Raw genomic sequence first — 12,618 nt, 5'->3', positions numbered from 1 at the left:
ACAGAGGTGAAGTGCTGTTGGATCTTCATCTCTTTACACCATGCTTGCACCCGAGCTCCTTGAAATTGTCTCCCATTATCAGAAATAAGCTTCCTAGGTACCCCAAATCTGCATACTATATTCTTCCATAGAAATTTCAGCACTTCCCCTTCAGTAATTCGAGCCAAGGCCTCCGCCTCCATCCACTTAGAGAAGTAATCAATAGCGACCAACAAGAATTTCTTCTGAGCTGGGGCTGGGGCTGGAGGGAAGGGATCCACAATATCCATTTTCCACTAATCGAAAGGACACGCTGCCACGATTCCTTTCATTAACGCTGCTAGCTGATGCTAAAGTCTGCTATGTCGCTGACAACTGTCACAAGAAGTCACCAAAGCTATGGCACCTTTTAAAATAGTAGGCCAAAAATATCCCGCTAAGAAAACCTTACGGGCTAGAGAATAAGACCCCAAGTGATTACCACAACACCCCTCGTGTATCTCCTTCAGGACATAATGAGCTTCCTTAGGGCCTAAACACTTGAGAAGAGGTCCAGAAAATGACCTCTTATAAAGAACCCCCTCCACCATCACAAAGCGGAGACTCCTCTGCTTCAACCGATATGCCTTCTTTGGATCTTTTGGTAACTCGCCCTTCTCCATGTATTCCAAGAGCTCTTTTCTCCAGTCACTCTCTTCCTGAGCTAATGGTGTGAGCTCAGTAGAAGGTGTTAATTCCACTTGCACGACTACCTCTCTGGTTTTCCATTTATGAAGTGAGCTAGCCATCTTGGCCAGATAATCTATTTTTTCATTGCTCTCCCTCGAAATTTGTTCAAACATTACCTCATCAAAGAGACCCCGAGCCTCCTCTATCGCCCTCATGTATTCCTTCAACTTTTCATTTTTGACTTTATACGTTCCATTCACCTGCTGAGCTACTAACTGTGAATCAGAGTAGAGATGCACCCGAGCTGCCCCAGCTTGCTTAGCTGCTCGGAGGCCAATTAACACAGCCTCATATTTTGCCTCGTTATTAGAAGCTCGAAAATCCAACCTCACTGCCAATCTAATCTCATCTCCACGAGGGGAGATCAAAAACACCCCCACTCCACATCCTTCATTATTAGAAGAGTCATCCACATATACTTTCCACAAACCCCCTGCTTCCTTATGTCTCGTTTCGGCCAGGAAATCAGCCAACGTCTGAGCCTTAATGGCTGACCTTGGTTCATACTGGATGTCATACTCACTGTGCTCCGTAGTCCATTTCACCAATCTTCTCGAAATATCAACTCGAGACAATATCCTCCCAATGGGGCTGTTGGTCAGCACCACAATAGGATATGATAGAAAATAAGGTCTGAGCTTCCTTGCTGTCATAACCAAGGCCAATGCTAGCTTTTCCACCTCCGAATACCGGAGTTCTGCACCCTTAAGGGCATGTGAGAAGAAATAGATAGGGTGTTGAGCTACTCCCTCCTACCTAATAAGTACTGAGCTGACTGCCCCTTCCAAGGCTGACAAGTAGATGTACAATGGTTCACCTGGAATAGCCTTAGCCAATACAGGTAGTTCAGCTAAATAGCTTTTTAGGTCATCAAATGCCTTCCCGCATTCATCATCCCATTCAAATTTCTTGGCTTTGCGAAGCACTTTGAAGAAAGGTAAACTTCTATGGGCTGATCTTGATATAAATCGAGACAAGGCTTCTATCCTTCCTGCCAACCTCTGAACTTCTTGCAGATTACGAGGAGCAGACATGGATCGGATAGCCTGCACCTTCTCAGGATTGGCCTCTATGCCCCTCTCAGTAACCATGTACCCCAAAAACTTACCTCCCCTCACCCCAAATACACACTTCTCCGGATTAAGTTTCACCCGATAAGCCCTCAAAGTCGAGAAAGTCTCTTCAAGGTCAGCCAACAATCCCACATCATCCTGAGACTTCACCAGAATATCATCCACATAAACTTCCACATTTCTGCCAATTTGGGAGGCGAACACTCTGTCCATGAGCCTTTGATAAGTGGCTCCTGCATTCTTCAAACCAAAAGGCATCACTCTGTAACAAAAAGTTCCATGAGAGGTGGTGAAACTTACTTTGTCCTGATCTTCCTCCGCCAAAGGAATTTGGTGATACCCCTGATATGCATCCATGAAGCATAAGTACTGATGACCTACCGTAGAGTCAACCAACTGATCGATTCGAGGCAGTGGATAACAATCTTTGGGGCATGCCTTATTCAAGTCTCTGAAATCAACACACATCCTCCACTTGCCCGAGCTCTTAGGGACTAAGACCACATTTGATAACCAAGTAGGGAACTGCACTTCCCTAATGTGTCCTGCCTCAAGGACCTCATCCACTTCTTTTTTAATGACCTTATCCTTTTTCGGTCCAAAGTGTCTCTTCTTCTGCTTTATCGGCCTCACTCCCGCCAGAGTGTTGAGTCGGTGAACCATAATTTCCGCACTAACCCCTGTGAGCTCTGACACAGACCAAGCAAAAACATCTTTGTTCTTCTTCAAGCAGTCAACCAATCTTTGCTTTACTGATGGGCCGAGATCAGCAGCTAATTTAACAATCTGAGCTCCCGGGCTTAACTCCACCTTCTCATTACCTTCTTCAGACATCAGAAGCACCTTCTGACCCAGCACCCTCGATGTCCGACCTACTAAAACCATTCCTACCTCCTTCCTCTTCTTCTTTGCATCAATCTTTACCTCATTCACATAACACAACCGAGCTGCCTTCTGATCACCCCAAACAACCCCCACTTCTCTTCCATTTGGGAACTTCAACTTCTGATGATAGGTGGATGCCACAGCTCGAAAATCACTCAGGGCAGGTGACCGGCTAAATCGGTGTGATATAAATCTATTGGCAAGAGTACCAGGTCAAGTAATAGTAAAGTAGACTGAGAGTCCAAGTATCGATCCCATAGGGACTGTTGTCAATTCTCAAAAATTAATTATTTTACTTAATCTAGACAAAATAATAATAAAAAGCAATTTGATTTAAATAAAATAAAAAAATAAAATAAAAACAGCTTAAAAAAAAGAATAAAAATAACTTAAGATAAAAATAATTAAAACAAAGACAACCAAGACACACGTAGGTACCGAACAAATCATGTAACATGTAGTCGATTCAGGACTCAGATTTAATCTTAATTCACGGGAATTCTCCTAATTTGTTCCAAGGACTATTTTTAGAACAATCAAACCTATTCAAATATTGATGAACTAATCTTTCGTAATTCTAATCAAATTTGAATGCATTAAATATTTATGAAAATTCAGTTTGTACCCAAACCGCACACTAAAACCAAATTCTATTTTTAGTCGGTTTTACAATATGTTGATTATCAAAGTGATCAAAATCGAAACCTCCTCTGTCGACTTGAAATCGATTAACATGCAAGCAAACAGTTGATCAGATTATTCACAAGACAAATATAAATCTGACAATCAATAAAACAAAATCAACTCTGAAAAATCCCAAACAAACATACAAGTTTTCTACATTAATTTGTTCGGTCCAATCACGCGGTCTTGGTTGAAAAATAACTACTCAATAATTGAAACTAGAATTAAACAAAAATAAAATAAAAAGAAAGAACAGAAGAAAGAAATAGCGAAGAAATCTTCTCTGCTCCCAGCCGCCGCCTTGCGTCTGCGTTATGCATGTTGGAACCCCTTTCTCACGTCTGAATAAGTTCCTTAAATATGAGTTTAAAAAGCCCATGAAAAATAGCCCGTAAAATAAGACTTTTTAATTTCCGAAATTCTGATTTTTTCTGATTTCCGACATCTCGCTCGAGCGAGCACAACCTCTCGCTCGAGCGAGAGACTCTCTGTTCCGAGGATTTCTGCTCCCGTCTCGCTCGCTCGAGCGAGCACAAGCTCTCGCTCGAACGAGCATGTTTCTGCCCAAAAAACTCACGCACAGACTTCCTTGCGCCCTTCCTTAGCGCGTTAGCACTCTTTCTAGCGCCAAACTCCTTCTTCTAAGCGCGATAGCACCTCCAACATTTCTTGTTAGCGCCAAACACAAGGGCAAACGCGCTACACACTCACCATCAGCGCAACTTTCAACCTGCTCCGAGCGACAAATTTGAAAAATTCATATCTTGAGTTCTAGCCGTCAAATTGACTTGAAATTTGGACAACAGCTTCAAAACATCTTGAACTTCATTCTGATCGGTGGAGATCGGATTTGGATCTATCTAAAATTTACATATGATTTTTCGATCAAGGCTGCTCTGTAATTAACTCTTCAAAAATCCATTTTCCTACAAAATTAATCGGGAGAGTGAAATACACACACATGAACTTAAAACACATAAAAACACATAAAAATAATATTGATGCACACAAAAATATATATAAAAATATCACAAACTAATGCATACAAAATGCACTTATCAACACCCTCATACTTAACTCTTGCTCGCCCTCGAGCAAGACATGCAAAAACAAAATGCAAACAAAAACATAAGTAAGGACAAGTCATGAATGTGCACAGCCTCTGAGAAGTTCAATCACCAACAAAAAAATCACAGACATGCTCTCAACTTTTCATAATACACCTTCGATTTAACGTGAACGTGTGTGTGTGAAATGTCATTCCAGATTCATGCAACTTAGATCGAATTCGTTTCAAAACTGCTTAGCAACCTATGACAAATCAGTGCAAGTTTCACTCTTCAAGTGCTCATTCCTTCCAATGACCTCTAGAAAAAAACCCCACTTCCATTGAGATAATGAATTACACACCTCCGGATTTTGCACCCGGTATTTCTTTTGCCCCAATAATTACCCGCTGACTTAGCTATAACTGGCTAGGATACGAAAAATTATTCTATTTTTTCTTTCTAATCCCCTCGTCTATAGCCCGGATGGAGCATCAATCCCATTTAATCCGCATACTTAGCCTTAAATTTAATTTTTTTTATAAGATTTTAATCCTTTCAAAGCCCGGATGGAATTGAATAATTTTTTTTTTCTAGGTGCGCCCAAGATCATAAGTGTCTTACTAGAGCCTCATCAAAATTCATAGAACACAATTAAGATTCACAAACCACTTATTGTCGTGCAATGGTCAAACAGACAGAAACTTCATCAAATCTTTCGTTACAATTCACTGGTCTAACAGTATTGCTTAAAACTATTCACGGTTCAACCTACAGTTTCTCATGTCCAGTCAAGAGAAAAATTTTTCAAAAAACCATTTTTTTTTTCAAATAAACTTCATCATCATTGGCTATTATGACTTATCCTACTCATAACAATGCAAACAACAACAAACACAAACTGTATGAAAACAAATACGTAACATGACAGATGCAACACAAACACATAGACAATGCAATATACTAGTCTACCCCCCATACTTATCCAAAGCATTGCCCTCAATGCTTCAGAACAATGAACATAATGCATAACAAACACACAAATGCAAAGACAAACAAAAACACAATGAGAACAGAAATAACACTCCCCTGGTTTTCGATTCATCCTCTTCCTTCTTGACATTATCAGTTGGGACAGCAGCAGCAGACTGTGTATATCGGCAGGCTCGGCAAACTGGAATGGGAAAGAAGTAAAAATTAAATAAAACAAAACAAAAACCAAAAATAAAATAAAATAAAAAACAAGGGAAAGAACACTGGGTTGCCTCCCAGTCAGCGCTAAATTTATAGTCTAATGCCCGACTATGCAGAAGCAACCATCAAAGAGCGGTTGCCGCCCATAGTATGAATCATACGACTCTACGTATGGGTTTTGTTTTCCATTACCCTCAAGCTTGGCGTGATATATACTTTGTAAGCTCGTCGGTCCAAAAATACTTGGTCTGCAATTTTTCTTTTGGAAGGAGACTCCGAATCTAGGTTGAAGGTCATAGAGGATGGAATATGCTGGAGGTGGCGTCAATGACAAGAAAGAATCTTCTAACGGTGTACATGGAACGACCATTGACGAGGTAAAATATGTAGCCTTGTATGTTTCTTTCCCCTCCATTGTCACTTTTGATTCATCCTCACAAGAAGATTCCTCAAAAATTATTTTCTCGTGCTCTGGCTCAATTACTTCACTCTCTTGGCAAATCTCAGAGACTGGTTCTCTATGAACCGCAATCTGTTCATCCAAAATACTCAAAAATTTGATGCGGCTTTCGAAGAACTGGTTTGTCTCTTCCTGCCTTTTCACAAAATTCTCCAACTGAGCCACATGATCCTCAAAATACCCTACACACTCTTTTTGATGCTCCGGTGGTTGGTTCGCAAAATTTGTGGAGTTGAATTCTGGAGGATATTTGTGACTCCAACCTTGCAATGAAGGATCACAATGCCAATGGTAATCTAAATCCGCCATATCATTTAACAAGTGCATAGCACTGTCTTCATCTCTTCTGAACAAGTGACTGCCAGTGGCCAAGGCTCCATAATCCACCCAACTTCTTGTAGTTTCATCCAAACCACCATAAAAAATCTGAGTGAGTGTAGTTCAAAAAATTATGGCATCGAAATATGTTCGCCAAATCATTGAATCTCCTCCAAGCAACATAGAAAGGCTCCGAATATTGTTGGCCAAACCTTGTGAACACATGTCGATGATCCATCTCCAAGCACCTCATAAAGAAAAGAGAAAAAAAAAATTTAAATTTTAAAAATAATCAAAGGAACGAAAAAATAGGAAAAAAAAATGTCTAGTCTCAAGCAAATAATCTATCCTAATATTAACTAAACAGTCCCCGGCAACGGCGCCAAAAACTTGACCGGCTAAATCGGTGTGATATAAATCTACTGGCAAGCGTACCAGGTCAAGTAATAGTAAAGTGGACTGAGAGTCCAAGTATCGATCCCACAGGGACTGTTGTCAATTCTCAAAAATTAATTATTTTACTTAATCTAAACAAAATAATAAAAAGCAATTTGATTTAAATAAAATAAAATAATAAAATAAAAACTGCTTAAAAAAAGAATAAAAATAACTGAAGATAAAAATAATTAAAACAAAGACAACCAAGACACACGTAGGTACCGAACAAATCATGTAACATGTAGTCGATTCAGGACTCAGATTTAATCTTAATTCACGGGAATTCTCCTAATTTGTTCAAAGAACTATTTCTAGAACAATCAAACCTATTCAAATATTGATGAACTAATCTTTCGCAATTCTAATCAAATTTGAATGCATTAAATATTTATGAAAATTCGGTTTGCATCCAAACCGCACACTGAAACCGAATTCTATTTCTAGTCGATTTTACAATGTGTTGATTATCAAAGTGATCAAAATCGAAACCTCCTCTGTCGACTTGGAATCGATTAACATGCAAGCAAACAGTTGATCAGACTACTCACAAGACAAATATAAATCTGACAATCAATAAAACAAAATCAACTCTGAAAAATCCCAAACAAACATACAAGTTTTCTACATAAATTTGTTCGGCTCAATCACGCCGTCTTGGTTGAAAAATAACTACTCAATAATTGAAACTAGAATTAAACAAAAATAAAATAAAAAGAAAGAATAGAAGAAAGAAATAGCGAAGAAATATTCTCTGCTCCCAGCCGCCGCCTTGCGTCTGCGTTATGCGTGTTGGAACCTCTTTCTCACGTCTGAATAAGTCCCTTAAATATGAGTTTAAAAAGCCCATGAAAAATAGCCCGTAAAATAAGACTTTTTAATTTTCAAAATTCTGATTTTTTCTGATTCCCGACATCTCGCTCGAGCGATCACAACCTCTCGCTCGAGCGAGAGACTCTCTGTTCCGAGGATTTCTGCTCCCGTCTCGCTCGCTCGAGCGAGCACAAGCTCTCGCTCGAGCGAGCATGTTTTTGCCCAAAAAACTCATGCACAGACTTCCTTGCGCCCTTTCTTAGCGCGTTAGCACTCTTTCTAGCGCCAAACTCCTTCTTCTAAGCGTGATAGCGCCTCCACCATTTCTTGTTAGCGCCAAACACAAGGGCAAACACGCTACACACTCACCATCAGCGCAACTTTCAACCTGCTCCGAGCGACAAATTTGAAAAATTCATATCTTGAGTTCTAGACGTCGGATTGACTTGAAATTTGGACAACAGCTTCAAAACATCTTGAACTTCATTCTGATTGGTGAAGATTGGATTTGGATCTATCTAAATTAAATATGATTTTTCGATCAAGGCTGCTCCGTAATTAACTCTTCAAAAATCAATTTTCCTACAAAATTAACCGGGAGAGTGAAATACACACACATGAACTTAAAACACATAAAAACAATATTGATGCACACAAAAATATATATAAAAATATCACAAACTAATGCATACAAAATGCACTTATCAGCAGGGCGCCCCAATATTCCATTGAAAGAGGATGGTGCATCCACCACGGTGAAGCAAGCCATTTTGGTTACTCTCTGCTCTCCATTTCCAAGAGATAATGGGAGCACTATTTTTCCCAACGGTTGCAAAGCATGACCCGTGAACCCATACAACTCTGTGATGATTGGGTCTAACTCAAATCCTTCCAACTTTATTTGATCAAGGGTTTAATTGAAGATAATGTTTACTGAGCTACCAGTATCAACAAAGATGCGAGCCACATCATAATTGGCTATGGTCAAGGTGACCAATAAGTGATCATTATGAGGTACCAACACATCCTTTAAATCTTCCCTTCCAAAACTAAAGTTCGGATCGGTAGGACAGCTAAGCTGAGAATTTACCTCAAAATTTTCCAATCTGCGCCCGTGAGCTTTGCGAGCCCTTCCTGAATCTCCTTCTGTAGTGCCTCCTGAAATCATATTGATCATGCCCCTATGAGGGTGATTTGCAATTTGCTCAACCCTATCTTCCTGACCATTTCGTGGAGCTCTTCTTTGATGAACAGGTTGGTTTCCCCTTACTTCATTTCCCTGATCCCTCCATTGAGGAGCTCGGCCTTGGCGAGGAGGATTTGCTCTCCGAGTCAGCTCAGCCCTGAGTCTAGCATCCTCAGAAATAATTCTCTGCACCTCCTCGCCTAGCCTCTGGCAGTCATTAGTGATATGCCCATACTCCTGATGAAAGTCGCAAAACTTGTCGGATGGCGGTAACCGCGGGCCTTTCTCAGCATTCCGAGGCCTCACAAGCGCTCGCCTATCCTCACAGACTTGCATTGCCTTCTCCAGGCTTACCGAGAGTGGTACGTAAGGGTAGGGTCCCTTAGCCCTGATCATCTCTTCCGCAACCCTTTTTCTTCCAACTTCTGCCTTCCCTTCTACCTTTGCTCCTATCTTGGTACTTGGCTTACTCCCAGACGTTCCTTCATGTCTCCTTTACCTCTGTGCATCCTCCAAATTCACATACTTCTCAGCTCGACTAAGGAGCTCATCATAAGTCAAAGGAGGCTTCTTGACCAAAGAGTTGAAAAACTCTCCTCCCCTCAACCGTTGAGTGAAAGAGTTTACCAAGGTATCAGCAGTGGCCGCAGGTACTTCCAAAGCTGCTGTATTGAAGCGCTGAACATACTCCCTCAAAGGTTCCACCTCAGATTGCTTCATATTAAACAAACTAAGAGAGGTCTTCAAATATTTTTTGCTACTCGCAAATGGTGTAAAAAGGCTGAGCTGAAGTCATTGAAACTTCGAATGCTATCAGGCTGTAAAAGGTTGAACCATTGCTGAGCTGATCTCACCAGAGTGGTGAGGAAGACCTGGCATTTAATTGCATCCGTATATCTGTGCAACAGGGCTGCATTTTCAAACCTTCCCAAATGTTCCTCTGGATATGAGCTCCCATCATACTCCCCTAAGGTGGGCTGCTTAAAATTCGCAGGGAGTTCTTCATCTAAAATAACCCAAGCAAAAGGGCTTTCCCTCTGTATCGGCCCAGGACGACCTCCGACTTGCCGACCCAATCTCCTGATCTCTTCCCACATCGCATCCATTTGGTTTGGCTGACCTCCAGGTGGAGGGGGAGGAGGTGGTGGATTCTGACCCATGGCTGTTTGCACCGTTTGAGTGATGAACTGGCTGAGCTGATCTACAGTCATGTCCGCCACATTCCCTCCTCCCCTCCCTCTTCCTCTTCCTCTTCCCGCCATATCTACGCCTTAGCTTAAATTTCCCACAGACGGCGCCAATTGATATACCTCAATAAAGTGATCTTCTTGGATGAGCTAATTAGTCGCGCTAACAAAACTCCTCCAATAAATGATGACCTGTTGCTGACCTGAAACCACGAACAAGAGTGTTAAAGGGGGGGCCGAAAGGTGTTCCGGCGTATCCCCTCCGACGCTCAAGTCAGATGCTAGGATAGAGAAATATAGAGAGTGGTGTGTGTACACGAGTAAAAATTAGGATCCAAATAATGAAAGTGAACCTGGTTTTTATAGGAGAGAACTCCGAATCTTACGCTTACCTTCCTTATCAGGAACCCGAGAATCCCGGGATTGCAATCCCGAATATATAGGCGGATATCTCGTCTGAATCTAGCTTGACCTGTGAAAATATCGACATGTACATTTTATCCGAGCTGACCTGTCATCACTAAGACTCTATATTGTTGCTCCCCCGGGGGTCATATGAAAAGGGGTGAGTGAGTTATTACTGAACTCCTGAACTCGCCCTAAACATTGATCCTAACATCTTAACTAGCTCACCAAGGTTGTCGAACCCATTTACTAAGCTAACTCCCTACTAATATTGGGGCTGAGCTGAGCCCCCAGCTCCCGAGCTGAGCTCCCGACCCAAGCTGGGAATTATGGTGGGGGAGCTTGGCCGAGCTCCGAGCTCCCGAGCTGATCTCCCGACCCAAGCTGGGAATTACGATGGGGGAGTTTGGCCGAGCTCCGAGCTCCCGAGCTGAGCTCCCGACCCGAGCTGGGAATTATGGTGGGGGAGCTTGGCCGAGCTCCGAGCTCCCGAGCTGAACTCCCGACCCGTTTCTGGTTGATTAGGGATGTTCCTTTTATATTAGGGTCATCGATGAGCTGAGGTGGTTTCCTCCTCCGGGTATCAATGACATATATATATATATATATATATATATATATATATATATATGTATATAATATGATATGATATATATAGGAATTTATAATTTTTTTAATGATTATAATAAGTTATTTCGATAGTGTTTGCAATAGCTTATTACAAGTGTGTCATGGCTTCAATTTGACATGCAATTTTCAACATTTAATTGGCTATAAATTTAAAAACGCTTCAAATAACAAACTCTTGCAAACACTAACTTTGTATCCTAATATATATCCAATGTTATCCCTGCAGGAGTCTCTTAATTAAGGGGGGTGTATTCAATTCGGAGAATTAATGACTTTTATGGATTTTAAAAGTCTAGTGGTATTCAATCATGACTTTTATAAACTCTATAGAAGTTTTGTGGTATTCAAAATAAATTTTTTTAGAGTTTTAAAAGTCAAGTGGTATTCAACCTTGACTTTTAAAAACTCTATAAAAGTCTAGTGTTATTCAAAATGTCAATGAACTTTTAATAACTCCATAAAAATCATGGACATACAAACATTAATGCTTAAGGTACAACTATATTTTGTAAAAAAATGTCTTTGGTCTAACCCAAAGATTTTGATGGATTTCTAAACTTATAAAACCCATAATTTATATCTTTTTCTCACATTTTCTCACTCTTCACTATCTCACCCCTCTCTATCTCACTCTCTCCTATATATGTATTTTTTCGTTCTTATCCAAAAATCAAAAGAAAAAATATAATTTAAAAATTTGAAATTTTCCAAATATTTTGTGCTAATATATGATTCAATAAATTATAATATGATTTAATTCAAATATTTGAATAGCGGATAACAGACATAATAAAAAAATAAATAAATTTTTATGATATAATTGATAAAATAATTTATAAGTTATCATATGTTTTTTTAAAAAAATAATTTTACACAATCGCAAAGTTTTTAGTTTATAATTTTGTTACAATAATATATATATATATATATTTAAAATAAATGAAATCCATTTTCATCAATAAATTAAAAAAATATTTCAAATAAATTTAGGAAAAATTATTTTTTTTGTCCTGTATGTTTATCATTTTGCGATTTCAGTCCTTTATATTTTTATATTTTAATTTTAGTCCGTTATCTTTATTTTTTTTTGACAATTTTAGTCTTTTTTTACGTGGCATCAATTCAATGCTGATGTGAGCTGACGTGTACAGTGTCACATAAGCATTTTTGAATAAAAGGACCGAAATTGCCAAAAATAAAATATGCAGTACTAACTTAAATGTGAAAACATAGAGGACCAAAATCGCAAACCGCTATCTTAATTTTTTCGGCAATTTTAATCCTTTTCCGACATGGCGCTGACGTGACACAAATTCAGTGCTGATGTGGAGCTGACATGTACAGTGCCACGTAAGCATTTTTGAATAAAAAGGACCGAAATTGCCAAAAATAGAACATGAATGACTAAAACTTAAACGTGAAAACATAGAGAACTAAAATCGCAAAGTGTCAAACATACATGACTAAATTTGCAATTTTTCCATAAAGTTATTATTTATGTCAAACAATTATTACTTCAAAGAAAAAAAAAGATATATTTAAGATACAAATTCATGTAATTGTATGAAAAATTTACAAATCTTTATAAAAGTCC

General features: G+C 39.5%; 1 protein-coding gene across 1 annotated transcript; it reads right to left on the bottom strand.

The window, feature by feature from the left end:
• Window positions 1-329: 329 nt before the first annotated feature.
• On the bottom strand, window positions 330-9,138 carry LOC140888572 (uncharacterized). Its single transcript, XM_073296262.1, has 4 exons — window positions 8,559-9,138; window positions 8,309-8,504; window positions 1,526-2,859; window positions 330-1,405 (listed from the first exon to the last, which is right to left on the bottom strand). The coding sequence occupies exons 1-4, from the start codon at window positions 9,136-9,138 to the stop codon at window positions 330-332; spliced, it is 3,186 nt and encodes a 1,061-aa protein (XP_073152363.1).
• Between the last annotated feature and the right edge of the window lie 3,480 nt (window positions 9,139-12,618).

The sequence above is a fragment of the Henckelia pumila genome, chromosome 3, assembly GCF_033568475.1.
Source record: "Henckelia pumila isolate YLH828 chromosome 3, ASM3356847v2, whole genome shotgun sequence".
Lineage (NCBI taxonomy): Eukaryota > Viridiplantae > Streptophyta > Magnoliopsida > Lamiales > Gesneriaceae > Henckelia > Henckelia pumila.
Note: the sequence above shows the minus strand (reverse complement) of the source record. Positions and strands in the feature narration are given on the sequence as shown.

What these genes read in the sequence shown, in the direction of transcription:
- LOC140888572 (XM_073296262.1), bottom strand. Translation starts at nt 9,138, where the DNA reads ATGCAAGTCTGTGAGGATAGGCGAGCGCTTGTGAGGCCTCGGAATGCT. An exon ending in CCTGCTGATAAGTGCATTTT is followed by an intron (nt 2,860 to 8,308) that starts GTATGCATTAGT and finishes TCTTGCCAATAG; the next exon opens with ATTTATATCACACCGATTTA. An exon ending in ATTGGCTAAGGCTATTCCAG is followed by an intron (nt 1,406 to 1,525) that starts GTGAACCATTGT and finishes TTAAGGGTGCAG; the next exon opens with AACTCCGGTATTCGGAGGTG.